General features: G+C 40.2%; 2 protein-coding genes across 3 annotated transcripts in view; both read right to left on the bottom strand.

The window, feature by feature from the left end:
* The window catches only part of LOC104914942 (sex comb on midleg-like protein 1), a 16,422-nt gene extending 7,376 nt beyond the window's left edge, over positions 1-9,046 (bottom strand). The window contains exons 1-2 of one of the 2 annotated variants that reach the window (XM_031557209.1): positions 8,871-9,046; positions 7,475-7,546 (exon numbers count right to left, since the gene is read on the bottom strand). The gene's annotated coding sequence lies outside the window, so the exon portion shown is untranslated. The remainder of the gene's footprint in view (positions 1-7,474; positions 7,547-8,870) is intronic. The other variant, XM_019621739.2, reaches the window with a different exon arrangement.
* Positions 9,047-15,081: 6,035 nt separating this feature from the next.
* Positions 15,082-22,059, bottom strand: BEND2 (BEN domain containing 2). Its single transcript, XM_010725505.3, has 4 exons — positions 21,641-22,059; positions 20,801-21,014; positions 19,349-19,552; positions 15,082-17,443 (listed from the first exon to the last, which is right to left on the bottom strand). The coding sequence occupies exons 1-4, from the start codon at positions 21,677-21,679 to the stop codon at positions 17,307-17,309; spliced, it is 594 nt and encodes a 197-aa protein (XP_010723807.1). The 5' UTR covers positions 21,680-22,059; the 3' UTR covers positions 15,082-17,306.
* Positions 22,060-22,990: the final 931 nt, after the last annotated feature.

The following is a 22,990-nucleotide window of genomic DNA, read 5'->3' on the forward strand; positions in this document are numbered from 1 at the left end:
AATCCCAGGCATCCATACAGACTGGAAGGAGCGGTCCTTGAGAGCAGCCCTGCAGAGAAGGACCTGGGGATCCTGGTGGATGAAAAACTTAATATGAGCCAGCAGTGTGCTCTTGCAGCTCAGAAAGCAAATGGTATCTTGGGCTCCATCAGAAGAGGGTGGCCAGCAGGGACAGGGAGGTGATTGTCCTTCTCTACTCTGCTCTTGTGAGGTCCCATCTGGAGTACTGTGTCCAGGTCTGGAGCCCCCTGTACAAGAAAGACAGGGAGCTGTTGGAGAGGGTCCAGAGGAGAGCCATGAAGATGATCAGGTGCTGGAGCACCTCCCCTACAAAGACAGGATGAGGGAGCTGGGCTTGTTCAGCCTGGAGAAAAGAAGGCTGTGGGGTAACCTCATTGCAGCCACTCGGTACCTCAAGGGAGCCTACAGACAGGAGGGGAATCAACTCTTTGAAAAAGTAGACAACAGCAGGACAAGGGGAAATGGTTTTAAGTTGAAGGAAGGTTAGGAAGGTTAGGTTGGATGTCAGGGGGAAGTTCTTTACAGAGAGAGTGGTGAGATGCTGGAATAGGCTGCCCGGAGAGGTTGTGGATGCACTGTCCCTGGAGGTGTTCAAGGCCAGCTGGATGGGGCCCTGGGCAGCCTGGTCTAGGAGAGGTTGGCAACCCTGCCTGTGGCAAGGGGGTTGGAGATTCATGATCCTTGAGTCCTTTCAAACCTGGGCCATTCTGTGATTGCGTGATTTTGATTCTGTGATTATCCTAGAGAAAAGGACACATTCTATGTGAAAAACTCTAAGTTCCAAGTAGAACATAAATCTGTGCATTTTGAAAGGTATCATAACTCTAATTGCAGTCATTTTATTAGGATCCAGTGAACACCATCCTTGTGTACTTGCTTCTATAATGCTACACAATAAAGCTTCCTCAGGGAACAAGACACAAACTAAGTATCTCACTACATACTTTGGTTTAGTCTTTCTTGTCCTTCTGGTCCAACACGTGCTCAAACAGGGACATTCAGAGTGGTCCAGGACCACGTCCAGACATCTTTTGAAGATCTCCAAGGAGGAGACCCTACAGCCTCTCTAGGCAGCCTAATTCAGCGCTCATCAGTGCAGTAAAGAATCCCTCTGGTATTTTGATTTATGCTCATTGCCTCTTGTCCTGTCACTGTGCACCATGAAAAGAGCCTGGCTCATCACCTTTGCATCCTGCCTTCAGGAATTTATACACATAGATGAGATTCCCTCCATGTCTTCTCTTGTCCAGGGTAAACATTCCCAGCTCTCTCAGCCTCTCCTCCTAGGAGAGGTGTCTGCTCCCTTCATCATTTTTATGGCACAGTGTCGGACTTAGTTCCTAGCATGTCCACATACATGATGTGCTGGGGGAGCCCAGAACTGGTCACAGTAGTCCAGTATCTTCACTAAAATAATTCATCTTTGCCATGATGTCAATGCTATTCATATTTCTTTTATTTTCATTTTTAGTTTAGACACCGATCACTCATCTGGTCAGTTTGAAAGTTTTTCAAGTTTTTATACCTGGGGTGTTGGCACAATTGCGTTCTGAAAAGCCAAATATATAGTGAGAAAGGCACCTTTGTGAAGGCTCATTTTTAGTGGAAATAAAAATAATGGGCAAAATAAAACTAAAAATTCGACAGCTCTTGACTCTGATCAATGAATTTTTATGAAATACGCACTGTTATGTTAGCTTCCTTTTTAGTAAAGGAAGAAGAAAAACAATTAATCTGTCCATGCTATCTCTTCATTATTTATTTGCTAGCTGAAGGCATTCAAAATCCAGATTTATCTGCAATAGCACACTCTACAGCAACGGAAAAGGACAGAGATGGGTTGAGCTTTCTGTTACCTGGAATCATTTCATTATGAAAAACAAGCATCCTAAAACATAGATTCTAGTTCAAAATAAGTCAATGAACAGGAGTTAACAAATATAGATGATGTGATTTTTTATTGTTAAATCAGAGGTCTTGTCATATTCTGCGGTCAGACCTTTAAAAATCTATCACCTAAAGAAACTTTTGGGAAAGTTTGTCCATTTCTCCAACCATTTAAATTAATTTAATAAAAATATAGAACATTTACCACAAAAGCTGCATGGCAGCTTGCACCTACCCATTTCTTCCCTATACGATATAGTGACAGAAGTTTTCTTTATTTAAAAAAATAAATATTAAATTAAAAAGGCTATGCAATTCACAATTAATTTGAATGGTAAGATGGCAGCTGTCCCACTTGATTGCCGGGTAAGGTAAGAAAGTAGAGGTCATGGGGTGCAATTGTTCTGACGTAGGATGTTCTATGAATATTTTTGGATGATTGGACAGTGCAAGCTTTGAGTCAGCAGAACAACAACAACAATAAAAACATTCCCAAATAAAACATAATATCTTATTAATTACAAACACGCACAAGACTGTCATCACTTTTACTCACCCTTAATCCAAATAACCTTACTGATCTCTTGATATTTTTTGACACCAGAATCACTCTGTCACACTAAAAGCTTTGCAATATTGTCAACAAAAGAAAGGTCACTAGAGAATTCATAACCTTCTTCAAAAATTACCTGCTTTTCCCTTTAAAGAGTATGTGTACTTAGTCACAAGTACTAATATTCTGTCTCTTAAGTTACCAGAGGATTAACCATGTAAGAACAAAGTGGATAATGCACTCAGCAGCGTGTCTTCTACAAAATTTTGAAGAAAGGCATTTTATTACAAAAATATACTTCTGTATTATGTAATGGAGATGACAACACACTTGAGACCAAAAATCAATTTGCTAATAGAACCAGCCTGTCTGGATTCTGTGAGGCATAAACTCTCCTCTAATTCCAGAAACCAACAAGGCAGTACTATTGGTACTATTTGGTAAAGCAGTAACATCAATATACACAAGTATAAGACAATCTAGAGAATTCCTTCCTGTTCTTTACAATACAAACAGAATTTTAAAGCACCTGTGGCGTTATCCTGAGTTTGAAGGACACTGGCGGTTCTGTGACCATGCTCAGTAACAACACAGAAGATTATTAATGACATAGAATAAGAAATCTAAGTCAAATTAATTGAAATGGAATCCACACCTACTAGTTTGCTACTAATTTTCTTCTTAGTGACAGAAGAGGATATTTTTTTGAATAAGCATCAGAAGAAATGAGAGAATTAAAGGTAAATCTGAGTTTCTCAGTTCTGTAATACTCACAGGTTTGAGTAACAGTGGCCTAGCACAAGTATGCTGCATTTCTGAGACCTTTTGATGAAGCAGGTCAAGTTTTTTATCCAGTTTCTGAATGGAATCGTACATGGCCTGATAACAAAAGCAGAGGTGAAAACAGGATTCTTCTCAAGAACCCAATTTTATATCTGAAGAAATCAAGAGAGTTCCGTTAAAGGCAAAATTCTCTCCCTGTAATGGGGCAAGATTAGCAGATGATAAATACCCTCTGTAAGTAAATTAAAGAGCAATTTGCGCACAAAATGTAAATAGCAATGGTAAACATCACAGTAAAAAGAATTCTCAGAGAAGCCCACTCCAGCTATACTAACATGGTTGGCACTTACAGGTTGTTCTTCCTGCTTCTGTCATGTTTTATTTTATCTAACATTCCATGGAATCATTAAGGTTGGTGGATCTGCAATCATCTAGTCTGGCTGTCAACCCACCATCACCATGCTCACTAACGATGTCCCTCAATGCCATATCTACATCTTTCTTGAACACCTCCATAGATGGTGACTCCATCGCTCTCTTGGGCAGCCTGTTCCAATACCCCACCACTCTTTCAGAGAAGAAATTTTTCCTAATGTCCAACCTGAACTCCCACTGGTACGACCTGAGGCCATTCCCTCTTGTCCTACCACTTGTTCCTGGGAGAAGAGGCTGACCACCACTTCGCCACAACCTCCTTTCAGGCAGATGTAGATAGCTATAAGGTCTCCCTTGAGCCTCTTCTTCTGCAGTCTAAACAGTCCCAGTTTCCTTAGTCATTCCCTATAATAAGACTTATACTCCAGGTCCTTCACCAACTTCATAGCCCTTCTTTAGACAAGCTTCAGGGTCTCCATGTCTTTCTTGTTGTGATAAGCCCAAAAACTACTGACAACCACAAAAGTAAGCCAGGTGTTATCATAGAATCATAGAATGGTTTGTGTTGGAAGGACATTTAAAATCATGTAGTTCCACCCCCCCGCTATAGGCAGGGATGAGGTTACTCAAAACCCCATCCAGCCTGGCCTAGAATGTTTCCAGGGAGGTGGCATTCACAATCTCACTGTGCAACCTCTTCCAATGTCTCACCAGCATTTTTCCAGTGTTATACTACTTAAAATCTTAATAAGTTTCCACAGGTAAAGGCTTGTAGGCAGTCACTGAAATATTGATTTCTACATCAATGGGAAATACATTTAGAACAATACTGTCTGTAAAGTTAAATTCCTAAGTGGATTTGAATCTGAACAAGAATGTCAAAGACAGCGAGAAGAGCTTCTAGATGTGCACATGTGACAAAAGGAAGACTAGGAAAAATGTGAGTCCGCTGCCAAATGAGACAGAGGAAATTGTTACATGGGGAAGGGAAAAGATGGAAACACAATCTTTGATCAATCATGGCAACCAGGAGAAGTGCCAAATGACTGGAGGAAAATAAATATCACTCCTATGTTCAGGAAGGGCAGGAAGAAGGACCCAGGGAACTACAGGCCAATCAGCCATACATCAGTCCCTGGGAAAGGAGCAGCTAATTCTGGAAACCATTTCCAGGCACACAAAGGACAAGAAAATAACCAGGACGCATCACCATGGTTTCACCATGCTTGGACAACTAGATAAACTTCTGCAATGAAATGACCAGCCTAATGGTTGAGGGGAGATTATTGGCTGCTTGGTCTTTTGTAAGGCCTTTGACACTGTTCCTCATAAGTTTGTTTGAAACAAATTGTTGTTGGATGGGCAGATTGAAAATCAGCTAAACAAACAGGCCTAGAAGTAGTGATCTGTGGTTCAAAGTCTAATTGGAGACCAGTAAGTTTTGGTGTACTCCCAAACATCAATAGCAGGTCCATCCTGCTTAACATCCTCATTAACAATGTGGATGATGGAGCGAAATGTATCTACAATAACTTTGGAGGAATGGCTGATACACCAAAGGGTCATGCTGCCACCCAGAGGGACCTGGTAAGACTGCAAAAATATCCCGACATTAACATCAAGTTCAACAAGGAGAAGTGCAAAATCCTGTAACTGGGGAGGAACAACTACAGGCACCGGTACAGTACAAGTTGAAAACCACATAGCCGGAAAGCAGCTTTGTGGATAAACACTAGGAGGTCCAGGTGGACATGAAGTAGAAGCAAAAGCATGGCTGTGTTGCAGAGAAGGTGAAGGGTATCTTGGGCTGCATTAGTAAGAGTGGCTGAGGCCACACGTGGAGTACTGGACCATGAAAATGGTTAAGGAACTGGAACATTTCTCCAGTGAGGAGAGGTCAAGAGAGCTTGTATTCTTTTGTCTGAAGAAGAAGAAGCTCAGGATGATTTTATCAGTGCATATAAATATTTGAAGGATGACTGCGAAGAGAGTTGAGACAGGCTCTTTTTCATTGGTGCCCAGAGCAAGGACAAGAGGAAGTGGGTACAAACTGGAATTGCAAGAGGTTCATTTTGAAATCAGGAAATATTTATTTACTGGACAGATGACAGAGCACTAGCACTAGGATATCCAGAGAGGTTCTGGAGTCCCCATCCCCATAGTGTACTAATGTTTTCCAGTCAGTTTTATCTGGGTGGTCCTACTTGAGCAGGAAGGATGGACCAGATGACCTCCAGAGGTCGCTTCCAACTTCAACCATTATGTGATTCTAGGAAGAGGATGAGTGTGGGAGCATGCATAACTGGCGTACTGATAAATCAACTCAGACAGACCTTTCCGAACCTGGCAATGAAATAAATTGTATCCACGTTTTTAATTATCACAGAATAAAAGGTGAACCTTTGGTTAACATGTTTTCCTTAGATGATAAAAATTTATGTTGACTTACTTAAGCAACTAGGTACAAACTTTTTAAAAGTATGATGTCTCTGAAAGCAATACTTCCTATTTTATTATGTTCGCCCAGGATGCCAGAGGTAGATGTTGGTGATATGACAGTAGAAGTTAAACCTTCCCTTCAGTATTCCATTACAGTTTGCTGCCATGTGACACATAGCAGCAGAGGGGCAGTTCGACAAAATTTGCTTTATCACAGTGTTATTGTGCTCTTTGTAGCTGTTGTAGTTTCCATAAATGGAAATAAATAGGAGGCATTAATTATGGAGCAACCTGTGCATTGTTGTAAAGTTCTAAATTCTCAGACAGGTAAACTTAAGCAAAGTCCATCATTAATTCTGCAGCAGAATGACATGTATTAAAGCTCCCTCATCTGTGTTTCCAGGTGTCACAGTTAGATCTAAACAGTCTAGATCTAATCTGTATCCGTGACACGAAGGTAGCAGATCCATGGGCCCAAACCCAGGAAAGGGTTGGGGATGGGGGAAGATAGGCCTAGATGAAAGAAAAACAGTGGCAATGATCAGAAAAAAAAAACTTAGTTTACTAATGATAGTAGTGAAATATAACTCAGTTGAGATTGAAGCTAATAAATCAAATAAATGAGAGAGAAAGAGAGAGAGAGAGTTTTCTGGTACCAGGTCTTATGCTGACCTGCTGCTGTATTGACAGCCGGGGAGTAGAAAAGAGAGCGATCCCATGACCCCTCCACTCTTTTATCTTTTCCCTCCCCCTGAAAGACAGAAAATAACAAAATGAAGTCTTCTGGGAGTGTCATGTCTTTTCCTGGGAGCTGTAGTTCATTCTTCTCTTCAGAAAACAGAGCTGCCACATTAACTCTTCAACTCCCACCGTGGCATGATGCTATGAATGTGGAATACTGATGCAAAAAAATCATAAAAACATGACATTCCATTCCTTATTCCACATCACTACATCATGCTTAATATATACAAAGAAACAGACAACATAAATAAAGATGTACACACATGAAATTACTGACTGCACTCCCACAACTTCAAATTCCCTTGTGGTACATATTGAACATCCTCATTTTTCTGCATCACCCACCAAGTGGACCAAGATCCCTGAGCAAAAACATTTCCATGGAGAGGTTTGCCCCAGCCCAAGGCTGGGAAAACCAAAACCGCTTTTCCCAATGTGTTCCTTATGTGTACTACAGGGACTTAATCTCCCTCTGCAGTATGCAGGGAGCTGGTTTGGGCAGGACCATCTCGATTGATAGATGCGTGAGTGTTAACCAACCAGCTGGCTTCTCCCAGATGTCTATCCCAATGCTTAAATGTTCCACAACCCCTTTTTTAACAGTCCACTGTATCACTTGATTTTACCAGAAGCTGGTGCATGACAGGGAATATAATATATAAGTTAACTTACGCATTCATAATCTGGTTCATACTCATAAATTACGTTCTCGCTGTCTTCATATTCTCCTTCACTGGTTCTTGTCTGGGAAATGACAGAAATAACTTGAAATGTAAAAAACAACAGAGATCCAATTGCGGCTATATTCTCTCCACAGCTACAAAAGGGCCTGAGGCAGTCAGATTTAACAAAGACATCTTATTCACATGCCTATAGTTAAGTCATATGAATACTCAGCTCATTTTTAGTTTAAGAATATTGTATTTTTCTTTAAAATCAACCTCTCGCCTATTAATAATAACATGTATGTATTTTTAATTGGTTAGGCAAAGTCAGAATTTTCTCATCTACTGTTGTACAGCTACTGTTACATAGTTATACAGTTAGTGATACACTATTTATCCAGGCTCATGTAATCATGAGACTCCACGCTGATTTTTATACCGATTTGAATAAACCTATGGGGAAAAAAATCCAGACATTTATTTCCCTCTTTTTAACTCTGCACACAGATACTGTAGAAATGTAGAACTTCGCAAACTCAAAGAAGTGTTTCATGTTTGAAAGGCATTGCACGAAAACTCCTTTTAGATGGGGATCAATAGTGCCACCACCTGGACAATGCTGATGTTTCTCTTTTACTGGATAGAAGCAGCTCCCATCCATTACACGTGACGGTTTGTGTGTCAACCCCTTGTCCAAATAGATCAACAAAACCACACCAAAATCTAAGCCAAAAGATCCACCAACAAAACCTGGAATTGGCTGCCCAGTGAGGTGCTGGAGTCACCGACCCTGGAGGTGCTCAAGGAATGTCTGGATGTTGTGATGAAGGACATGGTTTAGTGAGAGCTATTGGTGATGCGTGGATGGTTGGACTGGATGATCTTGTAGGTCTTTTCCAACTTTGGTGATTCTGTAATTCATTATACACAATGGTTTTTGTGTCTCCTCTCCCCTAAACTTTATAGGAAGGAAGTCCACTGTTTAAACATTATATGCTCCAACCTCTAAAATTTAAGCAATTAACTTTTGCATGTTGACACAAACAAAGTTTCAGATCTGCCTCAAGATAAAAATATACCTAATTGGTCTTTGATCAGAGCTGTCCATTAGAGTCAATCCCTATTCACCATGAAGTTCCAACTCTATTATCTTAAACTCTACAAATAAATTTTTACTGCAAAATATGAGCATCTACATGAAAAATCAGAAGTTGCTTTCTTGTGTAGACAAGCTTTTATACAAAGTACAGCTTTATCTCGTAATCAAATATCATAATATCATAATCAAATATCATATCAATATCATAATCAAATAATCATAATATCATAATCAAACACAAAAAATGGAAGGACAAATGATGTTTCCAGTAACACTGAAGGGGCTGCTGTCTGGCTACACATACCACGTTCTGTCCCACTGGAGTAGGGGCAAGTCACTTTCTTTTATTACACAAAGACACAAAATCCATTTTTTCAGGGACGTGGCCATTTCCTCTCTGTGTACTTGCAGAATGGCTCTTTTGTGATTCCACTTGTTCGGCCAGGACCAATAAGCCTTCACTTCCTGGAAAAGAGAAGAAGCAAAGAATATCAGTGGCTTTTTCCCTTTGAAATATGCATTCCATTATGAATGCATGCACAGTCACTTAAACGATAACAAACACAAAAACTAACCATCACTTTCAACTGCTTGGTTATTTGAAATGTTTAAACCTCAGCTGTTCCTTCCCCACATTTACAGGGTCTCCTCTCCCTATTTCTGTCACTGCCTCAGTCTTCATGGGTGGAGAAGGACTTGGGGGGTCCTGGTGGACAAGAAGCTGGACATGAGTCAGCAGTGTGTGCTTGCATCCCAGAAGGCCAACTGTGTTCTGGGCTGCATTAAAAAAGGGGTGGCCAGCAGGGAGAGGGAGGTGATTGTCCCACTCTACTCAGCTCTTGTGAGGCTTCATCTGGAATACTGCGTCCAGACCTGGGGCCCCCAGCACAAGAAGGATGTGGAGCTTTTGGAGTGGATCCAGTGGAGGGTACTAAGTTGATCAGAGGGCTGGAGCACCTCTCCTACGAGGAAAGGTTGAGGGAACTGGGCTTGTTTAGCTTGGAGAAGAGAAAGCTCCAGGAGATTGCAGCCTTCCAGTATATAAACAGGAGGGGGGACAGCTGTTTATGAGGGTTGATAGGACAAGAGGGAGTGTTTTTTTTAAGACAGGGGAGGTTTAGGTTAGCTATTAGGAGGAAGTTTTTCACTCAGAGGGTGGTGACGCACTGGAACAGGTTGCCCAAGGAGGTTGTGGATGCCCCATCCCTGGAGGCATTCAAGGCCAGGCTGGATGTGGCTCTGGGCAGCCTGGTCTGGTGGTTGGCAACCCTGCACACAGCAGGGGGGTTGAAACTAGATGATCATTGTGGTCCTTTTTGAACCAGGCCATTCTATGATTCTATGATTCTATAAAGCACAGTGTGTAACAGAATTCCTCAGTGCTGAAAAATGGCGTTTAATTCATCAAGACTTGTTAAACATTGCTGGATACCAACCTGTGGATGTGAGCACAGTCAGGCGATGAGTGGTGCATTTCGGCTGTGGTGACAGCAGCAGTGGTCACCTCTGCAGGTGCAGATTGTTACGAGCGTGGTATGCTGGCTCTTGTTCATTGCTGGTGAAAATGCATGTGATGGTAGTGACTATGTTGAAAAATATTGTTTTGTAGCTGAGAATTTGCTCAATCAAATAGTGTTGTTGTGGTTTTTGTATCTCTTGTAGTTTCCATGGAAATAAATAGGAGGCATTATTTTTGGAGTGATCTCTCTCATGCAGCTAATAGCTTTTCTGTGAGAAAACGTGTAAGATTTACATATGTATAAGAGAACTGTTTATAGACTGCCTTATTTCCTCGTAAGCATTCTGAGAGAACCTGAAGGATTAGTCAACGCTTCTTTTGTTTCTTTTTAATCTTAGTAGGACTTAAAAGCATTTCTCTCTTTGACATTTTGTCAGCGGTGAGGTATAAATCTCACAGTGACAGGAGGGTGACAGGTCAGGACCATCTCATGGGTCCTACACCCAGGAAAGATGGGCAGGGAAAGAAAGGAGGAAAAAAAACCCAGTGGCAACATTCCGAGAATGAAAAAAAAAACCTTGGTTTACTAATTATAGCAGTAAAATACAAGTTAATTGGGATTGAAGCTAATAGAAATATTAAATGAGAGTTTCAATACCAATTCTCTGATGCTGTATTGACTGCCAAGGAGCCAAAAGGAGATCTCCCATGACTTCCCTGCTCTTTCACCTTTTCCCTCCCCACAGAAGACGGAAAATAACAAAAATGAAGTCTTCAGTAATGCTGGCTCTTTTCCTGGCCCCTAGAAGCTATAGTTTATTTTCTTCCGAAAATGGAGCTGCCACATTAATTCTTCAACTCCCACCATGGCATAATGCTATGAATGTGGAACACTGACACAAAAACTATAAAACCATGACACATTGAGAGCAAGGGAGAAGATAAGTATCTACAAGCTCCATCTTGAATCATATCAGTGTGGTACATCCAGTTTCTTATGCAATTGATTCTTCATTAGAACATCAGACTTCATCACTGCTGCTTTTCAGTTGTCATGGTTTTACAATTTTTGCATCAGTATTCCACATTCATAGCATCATGGAATTATTAATTAGTTAATGCAGCAGCTCTGTTTTCGGAAGAGAAGAATGAACTACAACTGCCAAAAGACGTGACACTCACAGAAGATTTTGTTTTATTATTTCTGTCTTTCAGGGGGAGGAAAAAAAAGATAAAAGAGCTGTGAGGTTACGGGATCTCTGCTTGCTCTCTGGCTGTTGTATCAGCATAAGGTATTAGAAACTCTTCCCCCCCCTCTCATTTATTTGATTTATTAGCTTCAATTTCAATTAACTTGTATTTCGCTACTATAGTTGGTAAACTGAGGTGTTGTTGTTGTTGTTTTTTTTTGTCCCTCAGCTTGTTCCTGCTGGTTATTTCCCTTCTCCCTTTCTCACCCCTCGGGGTGTGGACTAGTGTGGTCCCGTTGCCTTCCTGTCATTAGATCTCATGTTGACATTTTTTGGTGCGACGCCCAGGAAACTGAACTGAAGCTTTTAACCAAATGCTAATGACAGAGAGATTAATTAGAGAGACATAGCTCTTTGTTAGAGGGCTGTAACCTTCATGGAGGGAATAGAAAGATTTGTTGTAGTAGGTCTCCCTGGGTGTTTCACCAACTCTGGACACTGCAAAGGTTTTTTTGTTTTTGGCACTGTGTCAATCAGCACAGAGGCAGAGATGGTATACTCTGTTTTTAGAAGGTCATCTAAGATTATCTGTAAAATTGTTTATCAGACCACCTTCCTGAGAACTTGCCTTTCTTTTTTTTTTTTCTTTTTTTTTTCTTTTTTCTTTTCTTTTTTTTTTTTTTTTCTATCCAAGCAGCAATTATGTGCTATAGAGGTGAAGGTATATTCAGGCATTTATGGAGTATGCTTAGGTGGTACTTGGATGTTAATAATTCAACAGAACGTGTGATGCCTGAACTGTCTGGGCCCTCTGCAAATTCATGGCATATCCAAACAGTGATGGTTGCCTTGATTGTGCTTCTCAGAATATCATGGGCATCGGTATTAGTTCTTTTATTTATAGAATCTGGAGAAAGTCTTCCCCATTCCCAGAGCCAGAAGGTGCCTAGTGGCAAGTAGAATAGGGTCCCCTGGTGTCATGGAATTTCACTCTTGAACACCAGTGGAGCCTCAAGAATCTAAGCAAGTATTTAAACCTGGGATGTTGCAGCTTAGGTAGATCTTAGAAGGCACAAATTGTTTGGGACTTGGTTTCGGCTTACCAAGCTTTATATGACACTGTTTTGGAGAGAGAGTGTTTCTAAGCTGAGACCCAAGCCAAAAGGGAAGTGTCTGAGTTGAGCTAGAAAGAAAGAGCACCAAAACTGCACAACCTGATCAAACACAGGTGGCACCAGCATCTCTGTCAGTTGCACTTGTGGAAGGACAGAAATGGAAATGAGTGTCATTGCGGCTAGAACAGAAAGAAGAAGAAGCAGTGGAGGACATAGAGGAAGACCCAGGTGAGAGGCTCTCCACGAAACCACCATTATTGAGAAAGGCAGCAGAAAAATCTAAAAGACAAAGAGGGGAGAGCGAGGAGGAGGTCACTGTTACCACTACTCATCAACCTCTGAAAATTACTGAAATCCAAGCTTCAGGAAAGGAGTCTGCATGGTGCTTGGATGGGCGCTTTGTCACCTCGTTACTTCGGTGCTGGGATGCTGGCGCCAATAGCCGGTTTCTAGATGGTAACGAAGCTCGCCAACTAGGAAGCATTGCTAAAGACTCAGCTGTTGACAGAGGCATTAGTAGATGTCTGGATGGAGTTAACCACCTTCTGGGAACAAGTGTTAGCTGTAAAGGAAAAGATTATCTGGAGCCTGAGATGAAAAAAATGGACTACTATTGAAAAGATTATTCAGTATTTGGGGGAAATAGCCGTGGTGTAGATGTTATATGACCCCATGAATGTTCCTAACAATCTACATCAAGACTGGGATCCTGAGAGTGTTAGAAGTATGTCAAGTGTATGGTGGAAACTCACAAGAACAGCACCAGAAAAGTACACTGGTTCACTAGCAGCAATGTTTGAAAGATATGAGGAGAAACAAAGACCCCTAGCATTTGAACTGATCATTATGCCTCAGAACTTTGAACAAAGTTACCTCCATCTCACACTTACATTTCAACCATCTCAAAAGTAACAGAAAGACTAGATAAAACGGACTGTGAACTGGAAGAACTGTTTCAGCTGATTAATAGCGATGAACTGGTGGTGGTATCAGAATCACCTGATAAAGATCAGGATGATCAAAACAATCTACTGGATTGTGAAATTTGTGCCACAATTAAACAAGCCAAGAGGATGAAACCTCTCTGGGGGGAAGGGCAATAATAAAAATATAAATATGAGGAGGCATGGCAAGTTGATTATATCACCTTGCAATGATGATAAGCATTGCGTACTTATCATGGTGGAGGCAACAACTGGGGTGCCTTGAAACATATTCTGTACTCCATGCTATCACCCAAAACACTGTATTTGACCTCAAAAACAAGTCCTATGTTGACATGGCACTCCAGAAAGAATTGCGTTAGATCATTTCAAAAATTCTCTTGAAAACACTTGGGTCAAAGATCATGGCATTGAATGGATGTATCACATCCCCTATCATGCAACAGCTTCTGGTAAAATTGAATGATGCGATGGGTTGTAAAAACCATGTTGAAAACAATGGGCGTTGGAACATTTTAGCATTGGGAGAAACATTTGGCAGAAGCCACCTGGTTGGTCAATACTCAAGGATTTACCAGTGGAGAGTCCTACCCAATCCAGCTCCCTACAAACTGTAGAGGGAGATATGGTCCCTGTAGTACACGTAGTGCCGCAGTTATGCAGTTCTTGAAAACTTTCTTCTTGAAAAATGGTTCTATTATGCTGTTCTAAGGGACAAGCTGTGGCTGCTGAAGTGAACACGTTTAGGAGAGTGTTTCTGTATATGCTCTGGGGGCAACATGAGGCTTTACTGTTCCCTGTGAATATACATCTGCCCTGTCCCTGTTCCTGACCCTGCCTTGTCCCACAGGCTTCCCTCACCCACTGGTCATACTCTCTAGCTGTGCCTGGCCCCATCTCCTGCATGGGCTTCAGACCCATTTCACAGCACCGTTGCTGCTGTTGGTTAGATTCCAGACCCAACTCCACACCTTGCCTCATACCTGCATTGACACCCAAGAACAGAGGATGACCTGGGACAGAGAGGCTATCAGTCACTGCCATACCTACTGGAAAGATCTTTGTTTTCAAAGCAAACAAAAAAGGACAGAAGATGAATTATTGGTGTTTCAAGTGAACAGATTACCCTCCTGCTCTGTTTTAGACTTTGAAAAGGGAGCAAAACAGAAACTGATGCCACTGTGTGAATAAGGCCTACTCTACTAAAAATGCACCAATTTAAAGGAATTTCTTAACAGTTTTATCCAACTCCTATTCTTTTGTGGAAATCTTTTTCAGATAACTTCAACAAAGCTGTAACTGACAGATAAGTCCCAAATGCCTTTCTTTGGTTTACTAAATCAGTGAAGGCAGTCTAAATTTTGTAGTCACCTCACCTCAGCCAGATCTCCTCAAAGCTCGGTTCTCAAAAGCAGATCACAAGAATCTTGCCAGATGCAACTGCACCTGAACCGCAGGTCCACGACGCAAGAAATACTCAGCACACAAATATTTAGGCAAGGAGCTACATGCTAGTTTTATTCATAAAGTACTTCTCCTAAGTGCAAAATATTTTATTTTATAAATGTTAGCAAAAAGTGATACATTTCTAACAGAACCAAGAAAACTATTTCTACTTTTATTCAATTTTCTTTTCAATATGGAAGCTAGAGGTATGCACCACACCAACAGTTTTCAGTGTCAGTCTGGTCATTCAATAAATACATCATTCTACTTTTCCAGTCTATTTGTGACAGTGAAAAGGTTTCATATATGTGCTGAAAAAATATAAGCATTTTTAGCTTTTTTTTTTCCCCTCGGGTTTGGAACTAATAAGATCTACACACAATATAAAGTTCTTTGCATTTGCAAATAACATTGTATAGAACAGTAACAGGTGAATGTCAGAAGTAACCCAGAAGAACAAATGTTCTTGTGTCACCAACCAACACCAGTACGTTATCTCTATTTGAAAAAATACATATATACCAATTTAGCCTATTTCTTAAATCCTACAGAAGATGTCAGCAAGGAGCTTGTTAGGGAAACTTAGTAATTTCCTATTTGATAAGGCCATTGCGTATTCTAACTTACAATAAGAAAACTGATTATATGCTGTGTATAATAAACTGCCCTTTTGTTACGAATAGAAGTCAAAGCATGTACCAGTATCTTCGCTAATTTTATCCTATAGCTAAAAACAGAAAGAAACAAAAAAGCACAACACCAAACCATGGAACCTTTGGCTCAAAGGGGATGGATTTAGCTAAATCTTGTTCTGTCACATATGCAGCTTAAGCCAAAGTTGCTCCAACCATTAGAAGTGAATCTGGTTCCTTGTGTCAGCTTTCTGAGGAGCTATTTTCTATGAAAAAGCTGGATGCTTGAGGTTAAGCTCAGAGATAATACAACTGGAAAGGCAAACACATGTACCAATTAGCCAGTACTGGAAAGGAAAGCAAGAGGCATTGTATAGGATTTCTGAGACAAAGTTTTGGTAGCGGAGTGGCTGCAGGTGTGGCTTTTGTGAAAAGACAGAAGGAGATGACCATGTCACACATGGCCAGTTCCAATCATCTCCAAAAGGGACCCATCACTGGCCAGTGCTAAGTCTGTGATAACATATTTAAGAAAGAGTGAAGAATCTTGTGTTGCTGCCATGAGAAAGGAGTTAGAAAATGTGAGAAGCAGCCCTGCAGACACCAAGGTCAGTGCAGGAGGATGGCAGGTGCTCCAGGTGTGGAGCGTAAATTCCCTGTAATCCCTGGAGAGGCCCATGGTGGAGCAGCTGGATATGGCCTGATGGAGGCTACAGCCTACAGGGGACCCACTCTGGAGCATCCATGAAGCACAGCATACCTATGCAAGGGACCCTAAACTGGAGCAGGAGCAGAGAGTGACCACTAAGGAAAGGAAGAGACAAAGTGTTAGGGACTGATCACAGCCCCCATTTCTCTGCGCCATTCAAGGAGAGGTGGGAGAATCAAGACTAAAGTTAAACCTAGGAAAAAGGGATAAGAGTGGAGGAGAAATATGGTTTTGGTTTTGTCTTGATTTCTCACTTTTCTACTCTTGTTTTGAATCACCAATAAATAAGGAATCTTCACCAAATCAAGTCTCCTTTGTTTATGATGGTTACTGTTGAGTGATCTCCCCGTCTGTATTTTGACTATTCATTTTATTTTCTCTCCCAGTCCTGTTAAGTATGGGGAGTGAAAGAGCAGCTTGGAGATTACCTGGCAGCCAGCTTATGTTAAACTACCACATATGAAATTTAATATATATGAAGCCATTTATTTCTATATATGTATTTTTCAGGTTCCCATATCCTAATAATTTTCAAAATGAGATCTTATTTTTTCAGTTCACTAATAAATCTCAGTGCTCTGCCGAAGAGCAAGCAAGGGCAGGAATAATCACTGCACATCTTTCACAATTTAAGTTTACAACAACAGGACAAAAAGCCTTCAGAACAGCAGCGTAACTGGACAGCAAAGCAAATATGTCTAGCCCTGTGGACCAGCAGCCACAGTCCTGAACATTAAAAGCTATGGCTGGGAGCTTGATAAAGAGTACCACTGATGCTGGTCATCTCTGACTGCATAAGAACAGTATGCAGCACATGTCCTTACAGTGTTAACTAGAGGTTCAAGCACTAGAAGATAATGGAAATTATTCTTTCTTAAATCTGAACCAGGGTCCAAATCCTCTAGACGTCTAGATGAAAGTTGCAGTGAATTTGCACCTTGTGGACATCAGACCTGATTAGACATATGCCACTGTGCAGCTGACTATGCCCCCAAAGAAGTACTGTCATCAGTTTTCATCATGATAAAACATAAACCTTGGGCTGTTTGTTCTGGATATTTTTTTCTTGCTCTTGTAGCGCTAAATCAGAATGAAGCTAATTTACCTCCTCGTACACAGTGGAATAGTTTAGCTGACTATTAATCGTCCTTCATGGAGGTCCTTTTTTCCCTCTCGACACTTCTACCTACTTCTGCTGCCTTGATCATAGGTATATTCTTAGAATGCCTAAGGTTGGAGGACACCTTAAAGGATTCCAGCTGTAGCCTTTTTGTGGTCATGTCTGAGACTGCGGATTGTACTGTTTATGGCAGCCACACATGCCTTCCAATCATATCCAGTTTCCCTTAGATCAAAGGATGGGTAATTCTCTTGAAGAAAGTCTAAAAATAAACATATCAGAGTAAATTATCAATTATTTATGCAAGTTACATTCTCTTGTTGGATGTAATTCAATCAAAACAAGCGCATCCAAAACAGAACAGCTTAGGTCCAGTATGAGCATTGAACAGCAGAATTAAAGAGCAAACATTTTTCCCCTCTGTTTGAGATACTTGACAGTGACAAAAAGGTCTAAGCATTAAAACAAAATATGCAAAGAAAACAAGGAGCCATTTACATGGGCTTGATCCCTTAGAAGTGTTGATGTTCTTTTCCTAAAGCAAAAAGTCTCAGCCTCCATTTCAGAATGCGTGTGGCAAGACTACACCCTCCTTCATAGCATCTTTGACAATTACGTAAAGAATTTACAGGAATCCTCTTGTTTCTGGTGGATAGTACCAGAGATAACTTTGTTCCATCCTTTAGAAATGTGGGGATGAAGGGTAGATCATGAGAGTCTTTTCCAACCTAAAGTCACTAAACTATAACACAGCAACTTAACACAACACAACTCTAGAGAAACAACAGTGACAGAAAAGCAGCAGGAATTTCTCCCTTACCTATCTTGTTACAGTACAGTAAACAAATACTTGACTTAGGTAGCAAAGGTGTAAATAAGGTAAGACTGCAGCACTTTTCTGCCTTTCAACATGTAAAATGATTTGTTTTAAGATCAGATTTTTCTTTTATTTCTTTTTTTAATTTCTGATAAGAAGTTTTCTTCTTCATGAACCATGCTGTGAATCTATGCTGGGCTAGAGAAGAATATCTTGCAGAACGCAAAAAGCACCTGCTACAACTCCAGCCACAACTTACCCACTCTGATTCTGGAATAGGATTTGCAAACAGAATAAATAATGCTAATTTCCTAAAGATATCATATGGATTCACATAAGCTGAAGAAATAGCAGAACTGTCTATATTGCTACAATGAAGTATGAGGGCTGTTCCAAAAGTAATACCTCTATCAAATAGTCTTATTATGCTATTTGTATCTGTAGTAGTAGTGGGAATAAACAGGAGACACTGCTTTCAGAGAAACATATGTAATTTCTTAGGCAATGAGGGATCATGGGAGGCTTCTATTCTAATTTCCTTCCCAAAGCAGGGTCAGCTCTGTGGTCAGACCAGGTTGCTCTGGACTTTGCACACTAAGGAGTGGAAAAAGGACAGAGAAAGCACATTCACATAGCAACCTGCTCCACTATTTGACTGCCCTCAGGAAGAAAAAGGTTCTTCTCAAGTCCAGTCTCCATCTCTCATTTCTATTTAAGCCATTGATCAATCATCCTCCCACATTCAATTGAGTGCTGCTGAGAGCTGGGCTCTGTCTTCTTAATAAAATACTTTTAGGTACTGGCAGACCACAAGTACATGCCTGTGGTGCCTTCTCTCTTAGACCAAGTAAGTCCAGTTGCCTCAATGGACATGAGTTCTAGTCCACTGTCCTGTCTGATGGCCAATGAGCTCCCAGCTACAAGTCACCAGAATAAGCCAAACTCTGCTCTCCTAAGCTACAAGGTGTGTACTCTCAAACCTTTTCAACTCTCACCAGGATCTTGAGGTTCACTGTTTTATATTCTCTATAAGAAATACCACCACAGAATTTCACACCAGAACCAGAGCACCAGAACCTGATGTGCTTTACTTCTGGTTGGCCTATCCAGCACCTATATCAAGAAGTTGCCCCTGATATCTATCAGAATCCCCTAGAACTGCTTCCATCTTCCAGCATGCTGCCCTTTCAAGCAGATATTGAGATAGAATTCCCCCACAAGAACCAGGTTTGTCTTCTGGAGACTTCCTTGAGGAGCCTGAATATGGATCCATCAACTTTCTCTCAACTATTTCCACTGCTTGTACTAATATATCCCCCCAATTATCTGAACAGAGATTTTTGTTCTTACCTCTGAGAGCATTAATTCTGTTGCAGTCCAACGGACTCATACCACGTTCAATATTACCATAGACATTGCTTTTCACCAGAACATCTTCTGTGAACAGATGACGAATGAGGTAGCGAGCTGACAGCTCTGGCCGAGACTTCCCCTTTGCTACATAAATGACTGAGACAGGCAACTGAACATTGCGCCACGCACTTCCAAGGAGTTCTGAAAAGGATACAGGGAGAGAAGTATTTTACCTACCCGATATTTACTGTCCTGCAAAGCGGCTGTGTCATACTAAAACTAGAACAAAAAAATTCTCCCCTGAAACCACTGTACTGGCTTGGAAAGACCAGAGCAAAGCCATAACATCACAGCTAATTCTAAAGTATAACAGATTGTAGACAGATGTCCAAGTAGTCGAAAAAATGTGCCAGTTTTACAATAGTGTAACAGCACTTCTTACAAAATCTCAGCAATGCTAGCGACGTAGTCTGCATTATTAATGACTGCTTTCTAAATTGTTTTCCTCTCGTGTGAAAAGAAGATGCTATTTCAATTACAGACATAAATTTCCACTTTTACAATGGTGCTCAGATCCTCTAAGTGGAAACTGGAAACAGTGAATATTTTTGCAGCAACTTGAACTGACTTCACTGCAACATTAATATTATACATACAAATATTAATGCTATTTATATATATATACACATGTAAAATATAAGTATATATATAAAGCAGGTATAAATATTAAAAATTATAGCGATACAATTCAGTAGTTTGTGGGGTCAAAGTCACCTAATGAATCTTGGGTGCAGGTTCAGATCTGCTAGAGCCCCACAACAAATCTAATCAAATAAATTATTTCCAAAGGCAATGAACCTCAGCTCATTTTTTCTTGAATCCCTCTACAGGTATCACATGCTACACGTGGATATTTTTTTCCATCTGATGTGTATTATCCTATATTGTTTAAAAAAAAAAGATTAAAGGTTACCCTAAGACTTTTATTGTCCTAAATTTTGGTTTTACAGAATGATATGTTTTTCTTCTGAAATTGCAATATCGTTTTACAGATATTCCAAGATAGCTCACTCTATGAGAGTATTTTCCAAATTAAAAAGCAAATTTCCAATAAAAAAGGGACAAGTGTGAAATAATTATTGAAAAAGTGAATGACTAAGCAGACTACGTCTTACAACTGAAACTTCCAGTTTTATAGTCGATGTGTATTATGGACATGTGCAGATGCAAACATGCTCTGTTAGCCAGATCATATTCCTGTTCATTCCCAAGATGCCGTATATACATACATATATATACAAACCAAGAGAACACCTTTGAAGAGAGAATTGTGTTGTACAGTAAAGATATCTGCTCAACTATTTCACTTACAGTAACATTTTCTGCTTTTTACTGACTATTAAAAAGATAACACATATAAATTCACAGGATGCAAATTCTTCCATTTACCCATGGGTTCCAGAGACTGCAGTTTCTTGACTGAAGGTGTATGGAAAGATTCTGGGAACTTATCCCATCCTGAATTTTGCAGACTGTCACTTGTAGAAATGGTCATCTTGTGAGAATTTTGAGAACTCCCTTTACTGTCTTCATTGCAGTTTAAATCTACACAAAGAGATGTATCTGGACTGTCAGCCAGTTTCTCTTTTCCATTAGCTATCTCCTGAAAGATATTAAATGAGGTTAACACATGTACAGGAAAAAGCCTACCAGTCTTTTAATCAGTGTTTTGCATTTAGAATAGGTCAGATTCCACATATATACAATACTGTTAGTCCTGAATCTCAACCAGCAAAGGCACAAGTGAAACAGGAAAAAAAAAAAAAATAGTCATAGATCTGCACAAAGCTTTTTAGAAGAAGGAGTGAATGGAGTGACGGGTGTTTTGGGAGTGATGTTTCAGTCAATATAAAATCGAAATGCATGACTGGATATACCTCATGGAAAGCCAGCGAAAACAGTATTATCAGTTACGTGCTCAAGCTCACAATTAAAACTGACGCTACTCTTGGGCAACATTTGTAGTATACTTTCCTTTTAGTATCCTATGTCTACGCATCTCTTGTTGACTGAAGTCTGGACATGGAGCAGGAAGACAATGCGAGGAATATGCTTCCAGTATTCCCCATATGGAGCTACTGCTGCAATCAGCAGAGACATGCTGAATAATGCAAAAGATGGAACCCAAGGAATTTCCATTTAGAGCACTCACTTGATGAGTCAAATAATTCATTTTACAAGGAAACACATACTTAGTACTTAATAAATTATCACCTTCAGACAACTTACTTGGTTTATTTTTGTTTCAGAGTGCAAACAGCGGATCATAGCATTGACATGTGTGATACAGGTTTTCCAGTCTTTTCCATATTCACTCAAATCATAGTTTGGAAAGTTAGCTGCAAGAAATTCTGCATATAAAACGTACAAAATTTATTAAGATTCATGACAAAAAAAAAAACCATGACAAGTATTTAAAAGTCTTCTTGTTTAGAAAGAAGAGAAGGCTCAGGATTGCTTGATTACACTTCTCCATTTAGGAGCTTTGTATTTCTAGCTTTTATTAAAAAGAGACGGGAAGCTCAATTTTGTAGTGCTACTTAGCTTCAAAACAGAAGAGGTACACTGCTATCTCTTTGATGTGTTTCAATAATGCTTTTACTATTAAGTAATTTGTGGTAGAAGTAGGAAAAAGATGCAATTTATTGTACAAACTTTTTTTTTTTTTTTTTACTAAAAAGCTGAGTAATGCTGATGCTGCAACTACATAACATGGTCTATGCAACCTATGCCAGCTTTAAGTAGGAAATGAGGAAATGCACGGGTTCACACATGCGTGCTATAGGGCATTGGGTAAATGGCCTGCCAACATTTAAAAAAATAATAATAATAATTAAAAAAGTCCTCCCACCTTCACAACTTCTCAAACAAACAAGAAAAGTGAAATTAAGAGCAGAAAAGCAATGTATGAGAATCATGAGGTAACTTTTGTCTCAAGTGCACTGTGGCCAACCAAAAACCAAACCCACCCACAAAATCAATATCACACAAGCAAAGTAAGTAGTAATAAAAAATTTAGAAACACTTGGCATAACTGATGAAAATGCAGTAAACAAAACTAGGGAAAAGCAGAACCGTTTTATCTGTACTGAAAAAAAATTAACATCGAGGATCACAAGGCAGGATTTTCAAAAACCAAGACACAGCAGAGTACAGCACATTCACAACAGTGTTCAGTAGTTGAGAAGTTGCTGGACAATGATTACGATTATTATTTGATTGCTGAGCCGTCTCCATCATATTTGAAAAGTTGTGGCTGTCCGTTGAGGTCCTAGGACTGGAGGCAGAGTCATGTCACTCCCATTTATAAGAAGGGGAGCTTCTTATAAACTACAAGAACCGGAGAACTACGGACTGGTGAGTCTCACCTGGGTCCAGTGCTCTTTAACATGTTTATCAATGAGATCGATGATGGCATTAAGTGCACCCTCAGCAAGTTTGCTGATGACACCAAGCTGAGTGGTGCTGTTGACACAGTGGAAGGAAGGGATGCCATTCAGAGGGACCTCAACAGACTAGAAAGGTGGGCCCGGGTGAACCTAATGAGGTTCAACACAGCAAAGTGCAGAGTTTTGCACT

This window comes from Meleagris gallopavo, chromosome 1 (assembly GCF_000146605.3).
Source record: "Meleagris gallopavo isolate NT-WF06-2002-E0010 breed Aviagen turkey brand Nicholas breeding stock chromosome 1, Turkey_5.1, whole genome shotgun sequence".
NCBI lineage: Eukaryota > Metazoa > Chordata > Aves > Galliformes > Phasianidae > Meleagris > Meleagris gallopavo.

Coding starts and splice junctions, on each gene's coding strand:
- BEND2 (XM_010725505.3), bottom strand. CDS start 21,679: ATGATCCGCTGTTTGCACTCTGAAACAAAAATAAACCAA. Junction 21,015..21,640: donor CTGAAACAAAAATAAACCAA/GTAAGTTGTCTG, acceptor AATATCTTTCAG/GAGATAGCTAATGGAAAAGA. Junction 17,444..19,348: donor CAGAATTAATGCTCTCAGAG/GTAAGAACAAAA, acceptor GTTTATTTTTAG/ACTTTCTTCAAGAGAATTAC.